Consider the following 24,061-nt stretch of genomic DNA (forward strand, 5'->3'; position numbering starts at 1 on the left):
TGTTTTTTAATATATATTTATTTTAATTGGAGGCTAATTACTTTACAGTATTATAGTGGTTTTGCCATACATTGAGATGAATCCACCACGGGTGTACATGTGTTCCCCATCCTGAATCCCCCTCCCACCTCCCTCCCCATCCCATCCCCCTGGGTCATCCCAGTGCACAGGCCCCACGCACCCTGTCTCATGCATCAAACCTGGACTGGTGATTCGTTTCACATATGATAATATACATGTTTCAATGCCATTCTCCCAAATCATCTCACCTTCACCCTCTCCCACAGAGTCCAAAAGACTGTTCTATACCTCTGTGTCTCTTTTGCTTTCTCACATATAGGGTTATTGTTACCATCTTTCTAAATTCCATATATATGTGTTAGTATACTGTATTGGTGTTTTTCTTTCTGGCTTACTTCACTCTGTATAATGGGCTCCAGTTTCATCCACCTCATTAAAACTGATTCAAATGTATTCTTTTTAATGGCTGAGTAATATTCCATTGTGTATATGTACCAAGCTTTCTCATCCATTCCTCTGCTGATGGACATCTAGGTTGCTTCTATGTCCTGGCTAGTATAAACAGTGCTGCGATGAACATTGGGGTACACGTGTCTCTTTCAATTCTGGTTTCCTTGGTGTGTATTCCCAGTAGTAGGATTGCTGGGTTGTATGGCAGTTCTATTTCCAGTTTTTTAAGGAATCTCCACACTGTTCTCCATAGTGGCTGTACTAGTTTGATTCCCAACAGTGTAAGAGGGGTCCCTTTTCTCCACACCCTCTCCAGCATTTATTGCTTGTAGACTTTTGGATAGCAGCCATTCTGACTGGTGTGAAATGGTATCTCATTGTGGTTTTAATTTGCATTTCTCTGATAATGAGTGATGTTGAGCATCTTTTCATGTGTTTGTTAGCCATCTGTGTGTCTTCTTTGGTGAAATGTCTGTTTAGTTCTTGGCCCATTTTTTGATTGGGTCACTTATTTTTCTGGAATTGAGCTGCAGGAGTTGCTTGTATATTTTTGAGATTAATTCTTTGTCAGTTGCTTCATTTGCTGTTATTTTCTCCCATTCTGAAGGCTGTCTTTTTACCTTGCTTATAGTTTCCTTTGTTGTGCAAAAGCTTTTAAGTTTAATTAGGTCCCATTTGTTTATTTTTGCTTTTATTTCCAATATTCTGGGAGGTGGGTCGTAGAGGATCCTGCTGTGGTTTATATCAGAGAGTGTTTTGCCTGTGTTTTCCTCTAGGAGTTTTATAGTTTCTGGTCTTACATTTAGATCTTTAGTCCATTCTGAGTTTATTTTTGTGTATGGTGTTAGAAGGTGTTCTAGTTTCATTCTGTCTTGATGACTGTGGCTTTGTAGTAGAGCCTGAAGTCAGGCAGGTTGATTCCTCCAGTTCCATTCTTCTTTCTCAAGATTGCTTTGGCTATTCAAGGTTTTTTTGTATTTCCATACAAATTGTAAAGTTATTTGTTCTAGTTCTGTGAAAAATATCGTTGGTAGCTTGATAGGGGTTGCATTGAATCTATAGATTGCTTTGGGTAGTATACTCATTTTCACTATATTGATTCTTCCAATCCATGAACATGGTATATTTCTCCATCTGTTTGTGTCCTCTTTGATTTCTTTCACCAGTGTTTTATAGCTTTCTATATATAGGTCTTTTGTTTCTTTAGGTAGATATATTCCTAAGTATTTTATTCTTTTCATTGCAATGGTAAATGGAATCATTTCCTTAATTTCTCTTTCTGTTTTCTCATTGTTAGTGTATAGGAATGCAAGGGATTTCTGTGTGTTAATTTTATATCCTGCAATTTTACTATATTCATTGATTAGCTCTAGTAATTTTCCAGTAGAGTCTTCAGGGTTTTCTATGTAGAGGATCATGTCATCTGCAAACAGTGCGAGTTTTACTTCTTTTCCAGTCTGGATTCCTTTTATTTCTTTTTCTGCTCTGTTGCTGTGTCCAAAACTTCTAAAACTATGTTGAATAGTAGTGGTGAGAGTGGGCACCCTTGTCTTGTTCCTGACTTTAGGGGTAATGCTTTCAATTTTTCACCATTGAGGATAATATTTGCTGTGGGTTTGTCATATATAGCTTTTATTATGTTGAGGTATGTTCCTTCTATTCCTGCTTTCTGGAGGGTTTTTTTTTTTTTATCATAAATGGATGTTGAATTTTGTCAAAGGCTTTCTCTGTATCTATTGAGATAATCATATGGTTTTTATCTTTCAATTTGTTAATGTGGTGTATTACATTGATTGATTTGAGGATAATGAAGAATCCTTGCATCCCTGGGATAAAGCCCACTTGGTCATGATGTATGATCTTTTTAATATGTTGTTGAATTCTGTTTGCTAGAATTTTGTTAAGGATTTTTGCATCTATGTTCACCAGTGATATTGGTGTGTAGTTTTCTTTTTTTTGCGGCATCTTTGTCTGGTTTTGGTATTAGGGTGATGGTGGTTTCATAGAGTGAGTTTGGAAGTTTACCTTCCTCTGCAATTTTCTGGAAGAGTTTGAGTAGGATATGTGTTAGCTCTTCTCTAAATTTTTGGTAGAATTCAGCTGTGAAGCTGTCTGGTCCTGGACTTTTGTTTGCTGGAAGATTTCTGATTACAGTTTCAATTTCCGTGCTTGTGATGGGTCTGTTAAGATTTTTATTTCTTCCTGGTTCAGTTTTGGAAAGTTGTACTTTTCTAAGAATTTGTCCATTTCTTCCAAGTTGTCCATTTTATTGGCATGTAGTTGCTGATAGTAGTCTCTTATGATCCTTTGTATTTCTGTGTTGTCTGTTGTGATCTCTCCATTTTTATTTCTAATTTTGTTGATTTGATTCTTCTCCCTTTGTTTCTTAATGAGCCTGGCTAATGGTTTGTCAATTTTGTTTATCTTCTCAAAGAACCAGATTTTTGCTATTGTCTCTTTTGTTTCTTTTGCTTTTATTTCTGCCCTAATTTTTAAGATTTCTTTCCTTCTGCTAACCCTGGGGATCTTCATTTATTCCTTTTCAAGTTGCTTTAGGTGTAGAGTTAGGTTATTTATTTGACCTTTTTCGTGTTTCTTGAGGTAATCCTGTATTGCTATGAACCTTCCCCTTGGCACTCCTTTTACAGTGTCCCATAGTTTTGGGGTTGTTGTGTTTTCATTTTCATTCGTTTCTATGCAAATTTTGATTTCTTTTTTCATTTCTTCTGTGACTTGTTGGTTATTCAGCAGCATGTTGTTCAGCCTCCATATGTTGGAATTTTTAATAGTTTTTCTCCTGTAATTTAGATCTAATCTTACTGCATTATGGTCAGAAAAGATGCTTGGAATGATTTCAATTGTTTTGAATTTACCAAGGCTAGATTTATGGCCCAGGATGTGATCTATCCTGGAGAAGGTTCCATGTGCACTTGAGAAAAAGGTGAAATTGATTGTTTTGGGTTGAAATGTCCTATAGATATCAGTTAGGTCTAACTGGTCTGTTGTATCATTTAAAGTTTGTGTTTCCTTGTTAATTTTCTGTTTAGTTGATCTATCCATTGGTGTGAGTGGGGTATTAAAGTCTCCCACTATGATTGTGTTATTGTTAATTTCCCCTTTCATGCTTGTTAGCATTTGTCTTACATATTGCAGTGCTCCTGTGTTGGGTGCATATATATTTATGATTGTTATTTCTTCTTCTTGGATTGATCCTTTGATCATTATGTAGTGTCCTCCTTTGTCTCTTTTCACAGCCTTTGTTTTAAAGTCTATTTTATCTGATATAAGCATTGCTACTCCTGCTTTCTTTTGGTGTCTATTTGTGTGGAATATCTTTTCCAGCCCTTCACTTTCAGTTTGTATGTGTCCCTTGTTTCATGGTGGGTCTCTTGTAGACAACATATATAGGGGTCTTGTTTATGTATCCATTCAGCCAGTCTTTGTCTTTTGGTTGGAGCATTCAACCCACTTACATTTAGGGTAATTATTGATAAGTATGATCCCATTGCCATTTACTTTGTTGTTTTGGGTTCAAGTTTATATACCTTTTCTGTGTTTCCTGTCTAGAGAAGATCCTTTAGCATTTGTTGAAGAGCTGGTTTGGTGGTGCTGAATTCTCTCAGCTCTTGCTTGTCTGTAAAGCTTTTGATTTCTGCTTCATATTTGAATGAGATCCTTGCTGTGTACAGTAATCTGGGCTGTAGCTTTTTTTCTTTCATCACTTTAAGTATGTCCTGCCATTCCCTTCTGGCCTGAAGAGTTTCTATTGAAAGATCAGCTGTTATCCTTGTGGGAATCCCCTTGTGTGTTATTTGTTGTTTTTCCCTTGTTGCTTTTAATATTTGTTCTTTGTGTTTGATCTTTGTTAAATTTGATTAATATGTGTCTTGGGGTGTTTTGCCTTGGGTGTATCCTGTTTGGGACTCTCTGGGTGTTTTGGACTTGGGTGATTATTTCCTTCCCCATTTTAGGGAAGTTTTCAACTATTACCTCCTCAAGTATTTTCTCATGGCCTTTCTTTTTGTCTTCTTCTTCTGAGACTCCTGTGATTTGAATGTTGGGGCGTTTCACATTGTCCCAGAGGTCTCTGAGGTTGTCCTCATTTCTTTTCATTCTTTTTTCTTTTTTCCTCTCTGTTTCATTTGTATCTGCCATTCTGTCTTCTACCTCACTAATCCTATCTTCTGCCTCTTATTCTACTGATGGTTCCCTCCAGAGTGTTTTTTATCTCATTTATTGCATTGTTTATTATATTGACACTTTTTTATTCTAGGTCATTGTTAAACATTTCTTGCATCTTCTCAGTCCTTGTCTCCAGGCTATTTATCTGTAACTCCATTTTGTTTTCAAGATTTTGGATCATTTTCACTATCATTATTCGGAATTCTTTATCAGGTAGATTCCCTATCTCCTTCCCCTTTTGTTTGGTTTGGTGGGCATTTATCCTGTTCCTTTACCTGCTGAGTATTTCTCTGACTTTTCATCTTGTTTATATCACTGTGTTTGGGGTGGCCTTTCCATATTCTGGCAGTTTGTGGTTCCTCTTTATTGTGGAGGTTCCTCACTGTGGGTGGGGTTGGACAGGTAGCTTGTCAAGGTTTTCTGGTTAGGGAAGCTTGTGTCGGTGTTCTGGTGGGTGGAGCTGGATTTCTTCTCTCTGGAGTGCAATGAATTGTCCAGTAATAAGTTTTGAGATGTCAGTGTACTTGGTGTGACTTTGGTCAGCCTGTATATTGAAGCTCACAGCTATGTTCCTGTGTTGCTGGAGAATTTGCATGGTATGTCTTGCCCTGGAACTTGTTGGCCCTTGGGTGGTACTTGGTTTCAGTGTAGGTATGGAGGCTTTTTATGAGCTTCCTATCAATTAATGTTCCCTGGAGTCAGGAGTTCTCTGGTGTTCTCAGGATTTGGACTTAAGCCTCCTGCCTCTGGTTTTCAGTCTTATTCTTACAGTAGCCTCAAGACTTCTCCATCTATACAGCACCAATGATAAAACATCTAGGCTAATGATGAAACGTTTCTCCACAGTGAGGGACACCCGGAGACGTACCCAGAGTTACATGGAGAAGAGGAGAGGGAGGAGGGAGATAGAGGCGACCAGAAGGAGAAGAGGGGGAATCAAAAAGGGAGAGAGCAGGCTAGCCAGTAATCACTTCCCTATGTACTCTCCACAGTCTGAACCCCTCAGAGATGTTCACAGAGTTACACAGAGAAGAGAAGAGGGAGGAAGGAGACTGAGGTGGCCAGGAGGATAAAAGGGGGAATCAAAAGGAGAGAGACAGGTCCAGCCAGTAATCAGTTCCCTAAGTGTTCTCCACAGCCTGGAACACACAAACAGATTCACAGATTTGTGTAGAGAAGAGAAGTGGGAGGGAGGGAGATAGAGGCAACCTGGTGGAAAAAAAGGAGAGTCAAAAGGGGGAGAGAGTAATCAGGCCAGTGACCCTGCTCCCAAGTAAAAATGGGTACTGAAGATTGGGTTCTTAAAGGTACAAAATTGATAACAAATATCAAAAAGGAAAGATTAAAAATCTAGAGTAGAGGTTAGATTCTCAAAAATACAATATTAAAAAAACTAAGTCACAAAAATTATAAAGTGTATATATGAAATTTGCTTTAAAAATAGGGCCTTTTTTTTTTTTTGCAAGGCAATAGTAGGTTATAAAAATGAAAATTAAAGAAGTAATAGAGGACTTAAAAGTAAAAAAAGTTTAAAAAATGATAATAGTGAAAATATATCTAGGACTTTCTCTGGAGCTGTTGCGGACAGTTTGGGGTCAGTTCATTTTCAGATAGTTCCTTATACTTCTCAAGATCTATAGGCCCCATCCCATGTAGTTGGTGCTGACTGCGGGGTTTTAATCTGTTGCACCTGTCACTTGCAAAGCGATTCCCTCTGTTTGTTTTAGCTTCCTCAGTTTGCTGGTCTCTTCAGTGTCTGATTTCCGCCCTGACACAAGGGGGCAAAGGTGGTCACTGTTTCAGGCTCGGTTGTGCAGTGGTGCTGTGGGGAGGGAGGACCACTGCAAGCAAACACCCCTGGCGTACTTGGGGAGTGTTCGCCGTGTCTCGGCCGCACTGGGCTCGCCCCCACTCACGGCGCGTGCGCTCTCCCAGGCTACACTGCTCAGGCTCCAGGTTGCTTTGCCAGGTACTGCATGAGGCGGGCCCTGGGTTGGGTGCACCTCCCAGGTCTAAGCCGCTCAGGTTCAGGTCTCGGGTACTCCACAAAGGTGCAGACTTGATTGCGGCTGCGTTTTGTGCCCTTCCCAGGTCCAAGCCGCTCAGGTGACCAGGTGCTTGGCCAGCGCAGTCGCCCCCAGTTGGAGGTTGCATCTTACCGCCTCCCCCTGTCCCAGCCGCTCGGGTTTCTGGGTGTACAAGGGGCGCGCCTTCTCAGGTGTGCCGTGTGTCTCCTCTGGGGAGCTGATCTCTGGCTGCGACCCTCGCAGCGGATGTCGACTGTTCAGAATCCCAAGAAGTCTTGGTTAGCAACGAAGCCTGCTCGCAGTTTGGTAGAGGATGCCTCTCTGGGGTCGCGATTGCCCCCTTCCGGCTCTGGCTGCCCTCACCTGCCTGTCTCCTGCGGAGGATGGGCCGGTCCTCAGCTGGCTAGCTCTGCTCAGTCCTTTGTTCTGTAAGCGGGCCTGGCGGTGTCTTGGGTTACGGCTTTCGGCGGGATAGTTATCCACAGTTGGGTTGCTATCTCAAGTTAGTTCCCTCAGATTGCCCTCCGGCCCGGTCCTTAACCTAAGCAGTGCAGCCTGCGCCTCCCTGTCCAGTCCCTGCTTGCTAGTGGTAGATGGGAGCGTCTGGGCTGCTTTTCTGCTGGGAGTTACTGTTAGGCACTTAATCTGTGGGTTTTACTTACTTATTTATTTATTTATTTATTTTTCCTCCCAGTTATGTTGCTCTCTGAGATTCCAAGACTCACTAGAGACCCATTGGTGAGAGTGTTTCCTGGTGTTTGGAAACTTCTCTCTTTTTTAAGACTCCCTTCCCAGGACAGATCTCTGTCCCTACCTCTTTTGCCTCTCTTTTTATCTTTTATATTTTGTCCTACTTCCTTTCAAAGACAATAGGCTGCCTTTCTGGGTGCCTGATGTTCTCTGCCAGCATCCAGAAGTTGTTTGGTGGAATTTGCTCAGCGTTCAGATGTGTCTTTCCGTGAATTTGTTGGGGAGAAAGTGGTTTCCCTGTCCTATTCCTCTGCAATCTTAGGACTGCTCCCCGATTCCAGTGTTCTTGCCTGGAGAATCCTGTGGACAGAGGAGCCTGATGGGCTGCTGTCCATGGGGTCACACAGAGTTGGACACGTCTGAAGTGACTTCGCATGCATGCATGCATTGGAGAAGGAAATGGTAACCCACGCCAGTATTCTTCCCTGGAGAATCCCAGGGACAAAGGAGCCTGGTTGGCTGCCTTCTATGGGGTCGCATAGAGTCAGACACAACTGAAGCAACTTAGCCGAAGCTAATTTTAGTGCATTCAAATGTATCCATGTTTTTTCTTTTATGAATTGTAATATTTGAGTTTAGTTTTAGTTCTTCCATGACATTTTTCTTCTAAGAGTGTGAAAGTTTTCTTTTTTAAGAAATGTTTTCAACCACCGGGGGTCATATTTGTTTATGTTGTGTGGTACAGAATCCATTTTATTTTGTATGAATTTTCTCAGCATCATTTACTAAATAATCCATCTATTTCACTCTGATTGTAATGCCACTTTTTTTCATCTATGTGTAAGCTTATTTCTGGACTCTGTTGTGTTCTTTGACTCTTTGTCTAAGTTATATAATTTGTTAGTTACTGTAGCATTAGAAAAATGCTGATGCATGGTAATAAGGCATTATCTCCTCATTTTATTTTCCTTTGGAATGATCCTGGCTGTACGTTGCCTTACTCTAAATTTGAATTTTAGAATGAGCTTATAATTGTCTATGAACAAATCTGTTGGAAGTTTGACTGAAATTGCATTAAATTTATATATTTAGAAAGAATTGACATATTACAATACGAAGTTTTTCGTTCATAAACAAGATATAGTTTTAATCATTTATTATCTATATATATCTTTCAATAGAATTTTGTAATTTTTAAAAGTCTTATTTGCTTTTGGTTAGATTTATTCCTGAGAAGTTATAAAGTTTCTATTTCTCTTTCAAATGGTATAATTAAAAAATTGCTTTTTCTGATTCTTATCAGTATATAAAAATGGTAATTGATTTGAGATATAATTCACATACCATAAAATTTACCCTTTAGAATATACAATTCAGTGGTTTGTCCTATAGTCACAGAATTATGCAAGTATCAATGCTGTCTCATTTCAGAATATTTTTGTCACCTCAGAAAGAAATCTTATACCTGTTAGCAGTCATTCCCATTTGTTCTTACCCCAGATCCTGAAAACCTTTAATGCACTTTCTGCTTCTGTGAATCTACCTGTTATTGTGACTGCCTTCTTTCACTTTGCATAATGTTCTCAGGGTTCATCTATGTTGTAGGATGTATCAATACTTCATTCCTTTTTATTTCCAAATAATTTTACATTTTATGAAGGTACTGTACTTTGTTTATCCATTATCAGTTGTTTCTAGGCTGTTATAAACACACAACCATGACCATTCATACACAGATTTTTGTGCAACATATATTTTCAGTTCTGTTTGGTATGTACTTAAGAGTAAAATTCCTGGTCCACAAAGTAACTCTGTGTTTAACTTTTTAAGGAACTGCCAAACTTTTCCATAGGGGCTGTACCATTTTACAATCCCGTCAGCCATGTACAAGGATTCTGATTTTTTTCTGCATTCTCACGAATACTTGTTTTCATATCTCTTTTATTATAATCTTCATAGGAAGAATGCAGCGATATCTCAAGATGATTTTCTTTTCTTTTCCTGAGTGACTCATAATGGCAAACAGTTTTTCAGCTGCTTATAGTGCATTAATATATATTTGGAGAAATCTGTATTCAAATCCTTTGCCCATCCTGAAATTGAGTTGTCTTTTGTTGTTGATTGTTTAAGTTCTTTCTGTATTCTGGGTATGAACAACATATTGGATATATGATTTGCAAATATTTTTTCTCATTTCATAGATGCAGTAGTATTTTTACTTATTTTAAAATTAGGTTAGGGAGATTTCCTTTGATCCTAAAAAATTCATTATTGTGATTATTGAATTGTTCAGAAGTTAACTTTTACCACAGTAATGTAGCAAAATGGTTGTCTGAGGATGCCTTACAAATAGCTGTGAAAAGAAGGGAAGCAAAAAGCAAAGGAGAAAAGGAAAGATATACCCATTTGAATGCAGAGTTCCAAAGAATAGCAAGGAGAGATAAGAAAGCCTTCCTCAGTGATCAATGCAAAGAAATAGAGGAAAACAATAGAATGGGAAAGACTAGAGACCTCTTCAAGAAAATTAGAGATACCAAGGGAACATGTCATGCAAAGATGGGCTTGATAAAGGACAGAAATGGTATGGGCCTTACAGAAGCAGAAGATATTAAGAAGAGGTAGCAAGAATACTCAGAACTGTACAAAAAAGATCTTCACGACTTAGATAATCATGATGGTGTGATCACTCAATCTAGAGCCAGACATCCTGGAATGTGAAGTCAGCTGGGCCTTAGGAAGCATCACTATGAACAAAGCTAGTGGAGGTAATAGAATTCCAGTTGAGCTACTTCACATCCTGAAAGATGATGCTGTGAACGTGCTGCACTCAGTATGCCAGCAAATTTGGAAAACTCAGCAGTGGCCACAGGACTGGAAAAGGTCCGTTTTCATTCTAATCCCAAAGAAAGGCAATGCCAAAGAATGCTCAAACTACCACACAATTGCACTCATCTCACACGCTAGTAAAGTCATGCTCAAAATTCTCCAAGCCAGGCTTCAGCAATACGTGAACCGTGAGCTTCCAGATATTCAAGCTGGTTTTAGAAAAGGCAGAAGAACCAGAGATCAAATTGCCAACATCCGCTGGATCATCGAAAAAGCAAGAGTTCCAGGAAAACATCTATTTCTGCTGTATTGACTATGCCAAAGCCTTTGACTGTGTGGATCAAAATAAACTGTGGAAAATTCTGAAAGAGATGGGAATACCAGACCACCTGACCTGCCTCTTGAGAAACCTGTATGCAGGTCAGGAAGCAACAGTTAGAACTGGACATGGAACAACAGACTGATTCCAAACAGGAAAATGAGTACGTCAAAGCTATATATTGTCACCCTGCTAATTTAACTTATATGCAGAGTACATCATGAGAAACGCTGGGCTGGAGGAAGCACAAGTTGGAATCAAGATTGCTGGGAGAAATATCAATAACCTCAGATATGCAGATGACACCACCCTTATGGCAGAAAGTGAAGAAGAACTAAAGAACCTCTTGATGAAAGTGAAAGAGGAGAGTGGAAAAGTTGGCTTAAAGCTCAATATTCAGAAAACTAAGGTCATGGCATGAAATAGATGGGGAAACAGTGGAAACAGTGTCAGACTTTATTTTTTGGGGGCTCCAAAATCACTGCCGATGGTGATTGCAGCCATGAAATTAAAAGACGCTTACTCCTTGGAAGGAAAGTTATGACCAACCTAGACAACATATTAAAAAGCAGAGACATTGCTTTGCCAACAAAGGTCCGTCTAGTCAAGGCTATGGTTTTTCCAGTGGTCATGTATGGATGTGAGAGTTGTACTATAAAGAAACCTGAGCGCCAAAGAATTGATGCTTTTGAACTGTGGTGTTGGAGAAGACTCTTGAGAGTCCCTTGGACTGCAAGGAGATCCAACCAGTCCATCCTAAAGGAGATCAGTCCTGGGTGTTCACTGGAAGGACTGATGCTGAAGCTGAAACTCCAGTACTTTGGCCACCTCATGTGAAGAGCTGACTCATTTCAAAAGACCCTGATGCTGGGAGGGATTGAGGTCAGGAGGAGAAGGGGACAACAGAGGATGAGTTGGTTGGATGGCATCACCGACACAATGACATGGGTTTGGATGAACTTCGGGAGTTGGTGAGGGATAGGGAGGCCTGGCGTGTTGCGGTTCATTGGGTTGCAAAGAGTTGGACATGACTGAACGACTGAACCGAAGTGATTGAATGTGTGAACATAGTTTAAAAGTCAGTGTTGTGAAGTGATTGTCCTCCAATTAAATAAAATAAAATTTTTAAAAAATCAAGAAAAGCATCATCTGCCCCACTTTCAATTTTTACTTTTCAGTGGCTCTTTTAACTCTTGTAATGGTTTCTCTGATAATTAACCCCAATTTTCTAAATAACATGTAGATTCAGCTACTTTTTAGTTTTCAATTTTTGATATTCTCTATTGAATTCCAGTTAAGTATGGTGAAGATTCAGCTCCTTTACACACACAGTTTCTCTCTCTCACAAACACACACACACACACACACACACACACACACTCCCTCTCTTTTCCTCTCTGTCCCTCCCTCTCTGTTTCGTTTTCCTCCTGTCTTCTTTCCCTTTCTTCACGCTCCATTTTTTCAGCATAATTATATTAATATTCACTGTGCATGTCATCATATTATGTTATCATAGTTCATAATAGTAAAATCATGTAAGTTGCTTGATTAAATTTTAATATGATTCTAGTTTTACTATGAAGTAATAATTACTTGTGTGTGTGTGTGTTTCCCCATTTGGTTAGTTTTCTATTTATCTATAAACCTAGCTATCATTGTTTAGGTACCCTAGCCAGAGGTAGCCTTGGAGTTGTCTTATGGTTCAGTAGATAGAATTTCATTCAGTCCTTTTATTTTTACTACAGTGCCTTATCGTTAAGAGTTCAGAAATTACGTAGCTTACGAAGTAAATTGCCAATTGTCTGCCAGTGTTGGAGAGGAATAGTAGCTTTCATGTAAGGTGTTTCTCAGGGAACTTGATTTTTTTTTTTTAAAGAACAATTTAGTACTTGTCTTTTGTTAATAATTTGTACTGTTGAATTATTCAAGTTCATGTTATCTTTTTTTGTTGTTCTTTATTTTTGAAAAATATTTTTGCAAGGATCTATTGTATAGCACATGGAACTCTGCTCAATTTTATGTGCCAGCCTGAATGGGACGGGTATTTGGGGGGAGAATGGAGACACGTGTATGTATGGCTGAGTCCCTTTGCTGGTCACCTGAAACTACCATGATGTTGTTAATCAGCTATACCCCAAAACAAAATAAAAAGTTTAAAGTCTGGAAAAATAAAAGTAAAAAAAAAATTTTTTATCATTTAATGTTTTGTTCAGTGGAGACTAATTTTACTTTTATAAATGTGTATTATTTCACAATATATCTGGATATTGAAATTTTGTCTTATTTATCCCATTTCCCAATTTTATTTTCATTGATTGTATTGCATCGCTCAATTGCTTAGACATGTCCAACTCTTTGCAACTCCAGGGATTGTAGCCCACCAGGCTCCTCTGCCCTGGAATTTTCCAGGCAAGAACACTTCAGTGGGATGCCATTTCCTACTCCAGGGAATCTTCCTGACTCAGGGATCAAACCTGAGTCTCTTGCGTCTTCTGTATTAGCAGGCGGGTCTTTACTGCTAGGCTCACTGGGATGTCTTATTTATCCTATTTCCCCATTTTATTTTCATTGAACACAGATTTTATTGTCAGACATCAGAGTTGTCACCAGTATCTTTTACTGCTTCAATTGAAGCGACTTAGCAGCAGCAGCATTCGGAGTTTTCTCTTTCACAGTGTGGGAAATTTATCTTAATGTCCACACTTCTGTCTTCATTTAAACTTATAAACCATATAAAAATTAATGAGCCAGTTAGCATACATTTTGTATTTAGCATGTATTCTTTTTTTGATTTTTTTTTTTTTAAATTTTACGTAGTCATGATTCTTAGCATAGGCATAGTCCCTGGAGGTAATTCAGGGATTTAGGTGGCAAATCAGATTTTTAAGCTTTTTAGAAACCATTTTGTACATATTTATTTAGCCCGTTGCTTTTGAAGGGCACTGAATAAAACTCTAATCGCCTGAACAAGTAATGAACCTTCTAAATGTGTTACTTCTTATTTAAATGTCTTTGAAGAGGATTTGAGAATATATGGGAATTCAGAATACATTGTTACCACTTGCATATTAATGTTTGACTAAAATTTCAATTATATTTCATTTGGGTTTTATTAATAGTTTTAAGAATTTTCCTTTTCCTCTCTTTTCCCTCCCTCACCCCTCACCAGTACACTTAATATGGTAATTTCTTACAGGGACATTTTTCTGCTGTCCTTCAAAGAGAAGAAAAAGTCCCATCAATTCATGGCAAAGAGGAGGCAAGAGAAATACCTGTTATTAGTGCTTCAACTCAAATAATGCTCAAAGGACTTTTTATGGTGCTTGACTATCTTTTTAGGCAAAATAGCAGGTAAGTAAAGATATCTGGTCTGTATTCTTCCTCTTAAAAATATTAGTGTTACTGGGTGCTAGCTACTAATTTTATGTGAGTACATGGGATAATGATAAACAAATGGTATAAATATTGCTCTTACTGGCACAGACTCAGTCAACTGATGTTAGTTTTTGTTCATGAAAATGAGTATTGAAACAAGTAAATAAATACATTTAATTAATTCAGCATTAAATTTACAATCCTCTAAGACTAAATTTAAGTCTTCTTTTAAGTATAATTTATATATGTTTCTTCCAGTGTTAGAAAGATTTATTGTGTAAATCCTCTGTTTAATAAAATGTGAAAGCAGTCAACTTCCCACACACTACTCCTTAAGTTATAGTACAACCTGGCTCCAATTTTTTTTTAAGTGGTTTTTTTTTTTTTTTTAATGGCAAAATATGCTGGAGGCTCAGATGGTGGAGAATCTGCCTTCAATGTGGGAGACCTGGGTTTTGTCTCTGGGTCGGGGAGATCCCCTGGAGAAGGGCATGGCAGCCCACTCTAGTATTCTTGCCTGGAGAATTCCACGGACAGAGGCACCTGGTGGACTACAGTCAATGGGGTCGCAAAGAGTCAGAGACAACTGAGCGACTGACACACACACAGACACACACAGATGACTGAGCGACTAAAAAAAACACACACAAACATACACACACACACACACACACACACACACACGTAATATAGGGCTTCCCAGGTGGTGCTAGTGGTAAGAACCTGCCTGCCAATGCAGGAGATATAAGAGACATAAGTTCAGTCCCTGGGTTGGGAAGATCCCCTGGAGGAGTGCATGGCAACCTACTCCAGTATTCTTGCCTGGAGAATCCCATGGACAGAGTAGCCTGGTGGGCTACAGACCATGGGGTTGGACATGACTGAGGCAACTTAGTATGCATCCACATATACATAATGTAAAACTGAACAGTTTAAACATTCTAAGTGTACATTTTAATAGCATTAACTGTGGTCACATGGTTGTGCACCTATCACCACTGTCAATTTCCAGAACTTTTTCATAATCCCAAATAGGAACTTTATACCCATGAAACAGTATCTTCCATTTCTTTACCACCATAACCTTTGGTAACCTCTGTCCTACTTTCACCTCTATGGCTTTGCCCTTTTTGGTGTCTCCTGTACATGGAATCATGTAGTATAATGTTTTTAAAGTTAATGCATGTTATAACATACATCATTCTTTTTATGGCTGAATGATATTGTATTAGGGAAACCATTCAATGTCACAGTAATCCAAGACTGTGCCCCAACCAGTAATGCTGAAGAAGCTGAACAGTTCTGTGAAGACCTACAAGATGTTTTAGAACTAACACCCAAAAAAGATGTCCTTTTCATTATAGGGGACTAGAATGCAAAAATAGGAAGTCAAGAGACACCTGGAGTAACAGGCAAATTTGGCCTTGGAGTACAGAATGAAGCAGGGCAAAGGCTAATAGAGTTTTGCCAAGAGAACACACTGGTCATAGCAAACACTCTCTTCCAACAACACAAGAGAAGACTCTACACATGGACATCACCAGATGGTCAGCACCAAAATCAGGTTGATTATATTCTTTGCAGCCAAAGTTGGAGAAGCTCTATTCAGTCAGCAAAAAACAAGACTGGGAACTGACTGTGGCTCAGATCATGAACTCCTTATTGCCAAATTCAGACTTAAATTGAAGAAAGTAGGGAAAACCACTAGACCATTCAGGTATGACCTAAATCAAATCCCTTATGATTATACACTGGAAGTGAGAAATAGATTCAAGGGACTAGATCTGATAGAGTGCCTGATGAGCTATGGACGGAGGTTTGTGACATTGTACAGGAGACAGGGATCAAGACCATTCCCATGGAAAAGAAATGCAAAAAGCAAAATGGCTGTCTGAGGATGCCTTACAAATAGCTGTGAAAAGAGGGGAAGCAAAAAGCAAAGGAGAAAAGGAAAGATATTCCCATTTGAATGCAGAGTTCCAAAGAATAGCAAGGAGAGATAAGAAAGCCTTCCTCAGTGATCAATGCAAAGAAATAGAGGAAAACAATAGAATGGGAAAGACTAGAGACCTCTTCAAGAAAATTAGAGATACCAAGGGAACATGTCATGCAAAGATGGGCTTGAAAAAGGACAGAAATGGTATGGGCCTTACAGAAGCAGAAGATATTAAGAAGAGGTGGCAAGAATACTCAGAACTGTACAAAAAAGATCTTCATGACTTAGATAATCATGATGGTGTGATCACTCACCTAGAGCCAGACATCCTGGAATGTGAAGTCAGCTGGGCCTTAGGAAGCATCACTACGAACAAAGCTAGTGGAGGTAATAGAATTCCAGTTGAGCTATTTCACATCCTGAAAGATGATGCTGTGAACGTGCTGCACTCAGTATGCCAGCAAATTTGGAAAACTCAGCAGTGGCCACAGGACTGGAAAAGGTCCGTTTTCATTCTAATCCCAAAGAAAGGCAATGCCAAAGAATGCTCAAACTACCACACAATTGTACTCATCTCACACGCTAGTAAAGTCATGCTCAAAATTCTCCAAGCCAGGCTTCAGCAATACGTGAACCGTGAGCTTCCAGATATTCAAGCTGGTTTTAGAAAAGGCAGAAGAACCAGAGATCAAATTGCCAACATCTGCTGGATCATCAAAAAAGCAAGAGAGTTCCAGGAAAACATCTATTTCTGCTGTATTGACTATGCCAAAGCCTTTGACTGTGTGGATCAAAATAAACTGTGGAAAATTCTGAAAGAGATGGGAATACCAGACCACCTGACCTGCCTCTTGAGAAACCTGTATGCAGGTCAGGAAGCAACAGTTAGAACTGGACATGGAACAACAGACTGATTTCAAACAGGAAAATGAGTACGTCAAAGCTATATATTGTCACCCTGCTAATTTAACTTATATGCAGAGTACATCATGAGAAACGCTGGGCTGGAGGAAGCACAAGCTGGAATCAAGATTGTTGGGAGAAATATCAATAACCTCAGATATGCAGATAACGCCACCCTTATGGAAGAAAGTGAAGAGGAACTACAAAGCCTCTTGATGAAAGTGAAAGAGGAGAGTGAAAAAGTTGGCTTAAAGCTCAATATTCAGAAAACTAAGATCATGTCATCTGGTCCCATCACTTCATGGGAAATAGATGGGGAAACAGTGTCAGACTTTATTTTTTGGGGGCTCCAAAATCACCACAGATGGTGATTGCAGCCATGAAATTAAAAGACGCTTACTCCTGGAAGGAAAGTTATGACCAACCTAGGTAGCATGTTTAAAAGCAGAGACATTACTTTGCCAACAATGATCCATCTAGTCAAGGCTATGGTTTTTCCAGTGGTCATGTATGAATGTGACAATTGGACTGTGATGAAAGCTGAGCACTGAAGAATTGATGCTTTTGAACTGTAATGTTGGGGAAGACTCTTGAGAGTCCCTTGGACTGCAAGGAGATCCAACCAGTCCATCATAAAGGAGATCAGATCTGGGTGTTCATTGGAAGGACTGATGCTGAAGCTGAAGCTCCAATACTTAGGCCACCTGATGCAAAGAATTGACTCATTTCAAAAGACCCTGATGCTGGGAGGGATTGGGGGAAGGAGGGGAAGGGGACGACAGAGGATGAGATGGTTGGATGGCATCACCAACTCGATGGACATGGGTTTGAGTAAACTCCGGGAGCTGCTGATAGAGAGGGAGGCCTGGTGTGCTGCCATTCATGGGGTCACAAAGAGTCGGACATGGCTGAGCAACTGAACTGAACTGAACTGGATATTCTATTGTGTTTATACACCGTATTTTGCTTATCTATTTTTATATTGATGGGCATTTGTATTGTTTCCACTTTTTGCCTATTGTGAGTCATGCTGCAATGAACATTGATGTACTAGTATTTGTTTTGAGTCCCTGTTTTCATATCTGGGTACATACCTAGCAGTAGAATTGCCGGATTATATGGTAATTCTGATTTAACTTTTTTGAGAACCACCGTACTATTTTTCATAGCAGCTGTACTTTCTAGGTTCACATAATTATGCACAGGAGTTCCCAATTTCTCTATACCCTTCCCAGTACTTGTTATTTTCTGTTTTTTTTTTTTGATAATAGCTATCTTAGTGAGTATAAAGGGTTTTGATTCACACTTCGCTAATGACTAGAGATGTTGATCATCTTTTCATGATCTTATTGTCCATTTCTTTATCTTCATTGGAGAAGTGTCTGCTCAGGTCCTTCATCCATTTTTGAATGGGGATTTTTTTTGTTTTTTGAGTTGTAAGAGTTATTCTGCATATTAATTCTGTTTCAGATATATACTTTACTAATATTTTTTCCTATTCTATGTGTTGTCTTTTCATTCTCTTGATAGTATTCTTTGATGCACAAAAGTGTGTAAATATTAATGAAATACAATCTATTGACTTCTTTTTCTTTTGTTGCTTATGCTTTTTGTATCCAGTTAACAATGGCCAAATATGATGTCATCAGGATTTCTTCTATGTTTTCTTCTAAGAGAGTTTTGTAATTTTTAGCTCCCAGGAAGTTTTTCTTTGACCATGCCCCCATGGCATGTAGGATTCGTGTTCCCTGACTAGGGAACAAACTCATGTCCCCTGCATTGGAAGCTCAGAATCTTAATCACTGGACCACCAGGGAAGACACCCCCCCCCCCCCCCCGCCCCGCCCTAGCATTTTTATAAAATTCTCTCCACCTAGTGCAAGGTTCCTGACTTGGACTTTCTCTCTGAAGGTAAAATTAACAGTCAGTATTACTCTGAGGACATGGTAGAGAATACCAAATTTTATTCTGTTTAAGCTTAGATTTATAGCCTCTTATGGAGAGAATTTATAAGCTGTATCAGAAGACTGAGATCACATTTTAAAGGCACTTAAAACTCAGTTTCCTAAACTTTCAGTAAAAATTGTCTTTCTGTTTTCTAATGCAATAAAAAAGTTTAACCCACTGTTTAGGTTTTTTTTTTTTAAACAATAATACTGTTAACTAATTTATAACTAATGATGTAACATAGAATGCAAAGAACTCTGAAGTAGGAGTTAGGAGGCTTGGATTTTAATCCTGGCTTTGCTGTGATTTATGTAATGTCTGAACATAGGGATGAGCAGTGATAAAGTGTAGATGGTTAGATGATGCATCAACTCTGTAAGGGTGGATTCACCCTAAGGTATAATGATTTACTTTCTGTCAGAATTGCTGAGTTTAGTGGTACGAGTTGTTGGTGTGGGACAGTGTTATCTAAAGTTTTGCCATTTAAATGCCATTTTATTTTCATTTAGATTTGCAGATGATTATAAAGTCGCTATTCAACAGACTTACTCTTGGATAAATCAGACTGATACTACAGATAAAAATGGATTCTTGATTGTATCAAAAAATAAGAAACGTTCACGGCAGAAAGCAGCAGTTCATGTGCTAAATTTTTGGTGCTTAAATCCAGCTGTGGTAAGCTTATCATGCTGTAAAAAAGAATTCTTCTTGCTCAGTACCAACAATTAAGTAAATTTGTTTGACTTTTTAAAAAATGATTTTATGTATTTAATGTTGTTTCCTTGTAGGCCTTTTCAGATATTAATGGCAAGGTTTGGACAATTGTTTTGACATCTGGGACATTATCACCAATGAAATCCTTTTCATCAGAACTTGGTGTTACATTTACTATTCAATTAGAGGCTAATCATGTCATTAATAACTCACAGGTTAGTTTCTTTTTTTTTTTTTAATCTCTCTTAGTCTTTTTACCTCAGTATAATTGTCTATAAACAAGTTAAAAGATAATTGAAGGACTAGCAAACAAACCCTGATAGAAAAGTCAACATTTCAGTTTTAGAATAAAAGAAAATTTGTCAGCTACTTAGTAGTGGCAGAAAAGGAACTACTGATAAATAGTATTCCTTCAACCCAGTGAGTAAAAATATATACTTTGCTTGCAAAGACTGTATTGCAGTTTCCTTATTTAATTAAGTTTAAAATTTTTTAATAAAAATTAAAAAGGAAACTAATTCACCCCTTTTTTTTAAACTGTAATTTCTAATTGTGTAATTATTTGTGATTCTGTTTTCCATTAGACTATGGTGTATCTATATTCTAATTTTTGTCTTTATCTTTACATTGTACCTAGATTAATAGCTGGTATTAGTTAATAAGTGTTTAGCACATGTTTGAATATCTGAAATGAATTGAAAGTATTCTTGTGAGTCCTGTGGCACAGATTTTAATTTTTCATAACAATACCCTGTAAAAAAAAAAAATACCCTGTAGATGTTACTTAAATTTTCCTAAGGATGTTTCAATTTTTTTGTCAGTCTGCCCTCTATTTCTTTTTATTAAGTAATTGAAAGTAGTTAGCTACATGCATGATGGTATGGCCATAACAGAAGCAGAAGATGTTAAGAGAAGAGGTGGCACGAATACACAGAAGAACTGTACACAAAAGAGATCCTAATGACCTGGATAACCATGATGGTGCGATCACTCACCTAGAGCCAGACATCCTGGACTGTGAAGTCAGGTGGGCCTTAGGAAGCATCACTGTGACCAAAGCTAGTGGAGGTGATGGAATTCCAGCCGAGCTATTTCAGATCCTAAAAGATGATGCTATTAAAGTGCTGCCCTCAAAATGCCAGCAAATTTGGAAAACTCAGCACTGGCCACAGGACTGGAAAAGATCAGTTTTCATTCCAATCCCAAAGAAGGACAATGCCAAAGAATGTTAAACTACCACACAATTGCACTCATCTCACATGCTAACAAGGTAATGCTCAAAATCTTTCAAGCTAGGCTTCAATAGTACATGAACTGAGAACTTCCAGATGCTCAAGCTTGATTTAGAAAAGGCAGAGGAACCAGAGGTCAAATTGCTAACATCCACTGGATCATAGAAAAAGCAAGAGAATTCCAGAAAACATCTGCTTCATTGACTACGTTGAAACCTTTGTTTGGATCACAACAAACTGTGGAAAATTCTGAAAGAGATGGGAATACCAGGCTGCTTTACCTGCCTCCTGAGAAATCTGTATGCAGGTCAAGAAGCAACACTTAGAACCAGATGTGGAACAACAGACTGGTTCAGAATTGGGAAAGAGAGTATGTCAAGACTGTATATTGTCACCATGCTTATTTAACTTATATGCAGGGTACATCATGTGAAATCCTAGGCTGGATGAATCACAAGCTGAAATCAAGATTGCTGGGAGAAGTATCAGTAGCCTCAGATATGCAGATGACATCACCCTTATGGCCGAAAGCAGAGAAACTAAAGAGTCTCTTGATGAAGGTGAAAGAGGAGAGTGAAAAAGTTGGGTTAAAACTCAACATTCAGAAAATGAAGACCATGGCATCCGGCCCCATTACTTTATGGTAAATAGATGGGGAAACAATGGAAACAGTGAGAGACTTTGTTTTCTTGGGCTCCAAAATCACTGCAAATGGTGACTGCTGCCATGAAATTTAAAGACGCCTGCTCCTTGGAAGAAAAACAATGACAAACCTAGACAGCATATTAAATAGCAGAGACATTACTTTGCCCGCAAAGTTCCCTATAGTCACAGCTATGCTTTTTCCAGTAATCATGTATGGATGGATATATGTGTGGATACATGTATGGATATGAGAGCTGGACCATAAAGAAGGCTGAGGGCCTTCAGAGAACTGATGCTTTTGAACTGTGGTGTTGGAGAAGACTCTTGAGATTCCTTGAACTGCAAGGAGATCAAACCAGTCCATCCTAAAGGAGATCAGTCCTGAATATTCATTGGGAAGACTGATGCTGAAGCTCCAATACTTTGGCGATCTGATGTGAAAAGCTAACTCATTTGAAAAGACCCTGATGCTGGGAGAGATTGAAGTCTGGAGAAGGAGGTGATGACAGAAGATGAGGTGGTTGAGTGTCATCACCGACTCAATGGACATGAGTTTGAGCAAACTCTGGGATATGGTGAAGGACAGGGAACCCTGGCGTGCAGTAGTCCATGAGGTCACAAAGAATCAGACACAACCGAGCAACTGAATAGCAACAACAGCAATGTGTTTATTAGTACTTGAGCACCTGATTCAATTGTAGTTCTTTAAAAGAGCCATAAAACAGCTATAGTTTCCAACCAAGGATCATTTGTGGGAATTACTGGCATTTAGTAGGTGAGGGTCTTGAATGCTAGACTCCTATGTAACAATGAATTGTGGGTTCCAAAATGCTAGAGTGCTCTTGTTTAGAAACATTGCTATTAGCAGTAGCAAAAGAAAAATATATGATCCACATTTTCAAATTGTTTTCTTTGGAGGTTCACATAAATATGGGAAGTTATTAATAGATTGAACATATTTTTCCACAAGAATGTTATTATAGGGTCTTTGTTCTCAATCGTGTGCACAAAAGTCCATTTAATTTATAATATTACTAGGTAATGATAATTAGTAAGAATAATGCTAGTTCAGCTGGATTCTGTTATAATATTTCCCCCAGCTTTTAAAAAATTTAATTTTAATTGTAGTAGAAAACACATCATAAAGTTTACCATGTTAACTGTTTTTAAGTGTACAGTTCGGTTTTATAAGGATATTCATATTGTTGTGTAACCAATATCTAGAGTTTTTTCATCTAACAACACTGAAATCCTATTATAAAATAACAATTCTCAATTCCCCCCTTCTCCCAGCCCCTGGTGACCTCCATTCTACTTTTTGTTTTTATGAATTTGACTATTCTAAATAAATCATCTAAATGGAATTACAAAACTTTGTAATTAGTTTTTTTTTGCTTAGAATGATGTCTTCAGAGTTCATCTTTGTTGTAACATGAATCAGAATTTCTTCCTTATTAAGGCTGAATAATATTTGAATTGTGTGTGTGTATCACATTTTGTTTGTCCATTTGTTTGTTGATTTCCCCAACTCTTTATTTAAAAAAGTATAGCTTAAAAAAAAAAGTATAGCTTTAAAAAAGTGGAAAAAATAGTATTAACATAGTGAATATCTTTATACCCTTAATCTAGATCCATCAGTTGTATAACTTTGTATCTTTGTATATATACATATGAGAGAAAAGAAGAGAAGAGTAATTCTTCAAAATGTTGATGATTACATTAACTGGATATGTTATTAGAAAGTAATTTGTAGACATTTTGATTCTTTGCCCTTAATTAGTTTAGAATGTTTATCCTGAGAACAGGTACATAATCTTGTGTAATCACAATATCATGATCATACCCAAGCAATTTAATATTACTACAAATAGAATCTATATTCTTCCAGTTATTTCCAGTATGACTTTAATAGTGTACCTGTTTATTTTTTTTTTAATTCTTGATCCAGGATCCAGTTAAGTATTATATATTGCATGTGGTTTTCATGTTTCTTTAGTTTTGTTTATCTTTTTTTTTTTCTTTCTTATTTTAGATTGAATTATGATTGATTTACAATATTAGTTTCTGGTGTCCAATGTAATGATTCAAAATTTTTATAGATACTCCATTTGGTGTTATTATGAAATATTAGCTGTTATCCTTGTGCTGTACAATATATCCTTGTAGCTTATTTATTTTTATACACAGTAGTTTATACCTCTTAATCTCTGACCCCTATCTTGGATTTTTGCCCTCTGGAGTAACCGCTACTATGTTCTCTCTATTTGTGAGCCTTTCTGTTTTGTTATATTGATTCGTTTGTTTTAGTTTACACATGTAAGTAGTAACATACCTTATTTTTCTGTGTCTGACTTATTTCACTTAGCCTAATACCTTGTAAGTCCATCTGTGTTGTTGCAGTTGACCAAATGTCATTCTTTTTTTATGTACCTGTATAAATGTAGAGAAATTATATATAACTAAAATTTGATGGGTCTGATTTTCTATGACTGTAGATCTTTTGAGCATCAGGGAATTTGTGAAACAGTAGTTTCTGTCATAAGTGAATCTTAGAGACTTACCTATAGCAGATGGTGTGTGCATGCTCAGTTGCTCAATCATGCTGGACTGTTTGTGATAGCCTGCAAGGCTCCTCTATCCATGGTATTCTTCAGGCAAGAATAATAGAGTGGGTTGCCATTTCCTCCTCCAGGGAATCTTGCTGACTCAGGGATTGAATCTGCATCTCCTGCATCTTCTGCATTGGCACTCAGATTCTTTACCTCTGAGCCACCTGGGGAGCCCGTAGCAGATG

At 38.1% G+C, this 24,061-nt stretch overlaps 1 protein-coding gene across 1 annotated transcript in view; it reads left to right on the top strand.

Moving 5' to 3' along the window:
• The window catches only part of BRIP1 (BRCA1 interacting DNA helicase 1), a 186,402-nt gene that overhangs the window by 66,843 nt on the left and 95,498 nt on the right, over nt 1-24,061 (top strand). Inside the window, exons 11-13 of the mRNA XM_020902076.2 lie at nt 13,712-13,866; nt 19,186-19,351; nt 19,465-19,605. Of these exons, the coding sequence (XP_020757735.2) occupies nt 13,712-13,866; nt 19,186-19,351; nt 19,465-19,605 (462 nt within the window). The remainder of the gene's footprint in view (nt 1-13,711; nt 13,867-19,185; nt 19,352-19,464; nt 19,606-24,061) is intronic.

This window comes from Odocoileus virginianus, chromosome 17, assembly GCF_023699985.2.
Source record: "Odocoileus virginianus isolate 20LAN1187 ecotype Illinois chromosome 17, Ovbor_1.2, whole genome shotgun sequence".
NCBI lineage: Eukaryota > Metazoa > Chordata > Mammalia > Artiodactyla > Cervidae > Odocoileus > Odocoileus virginianus.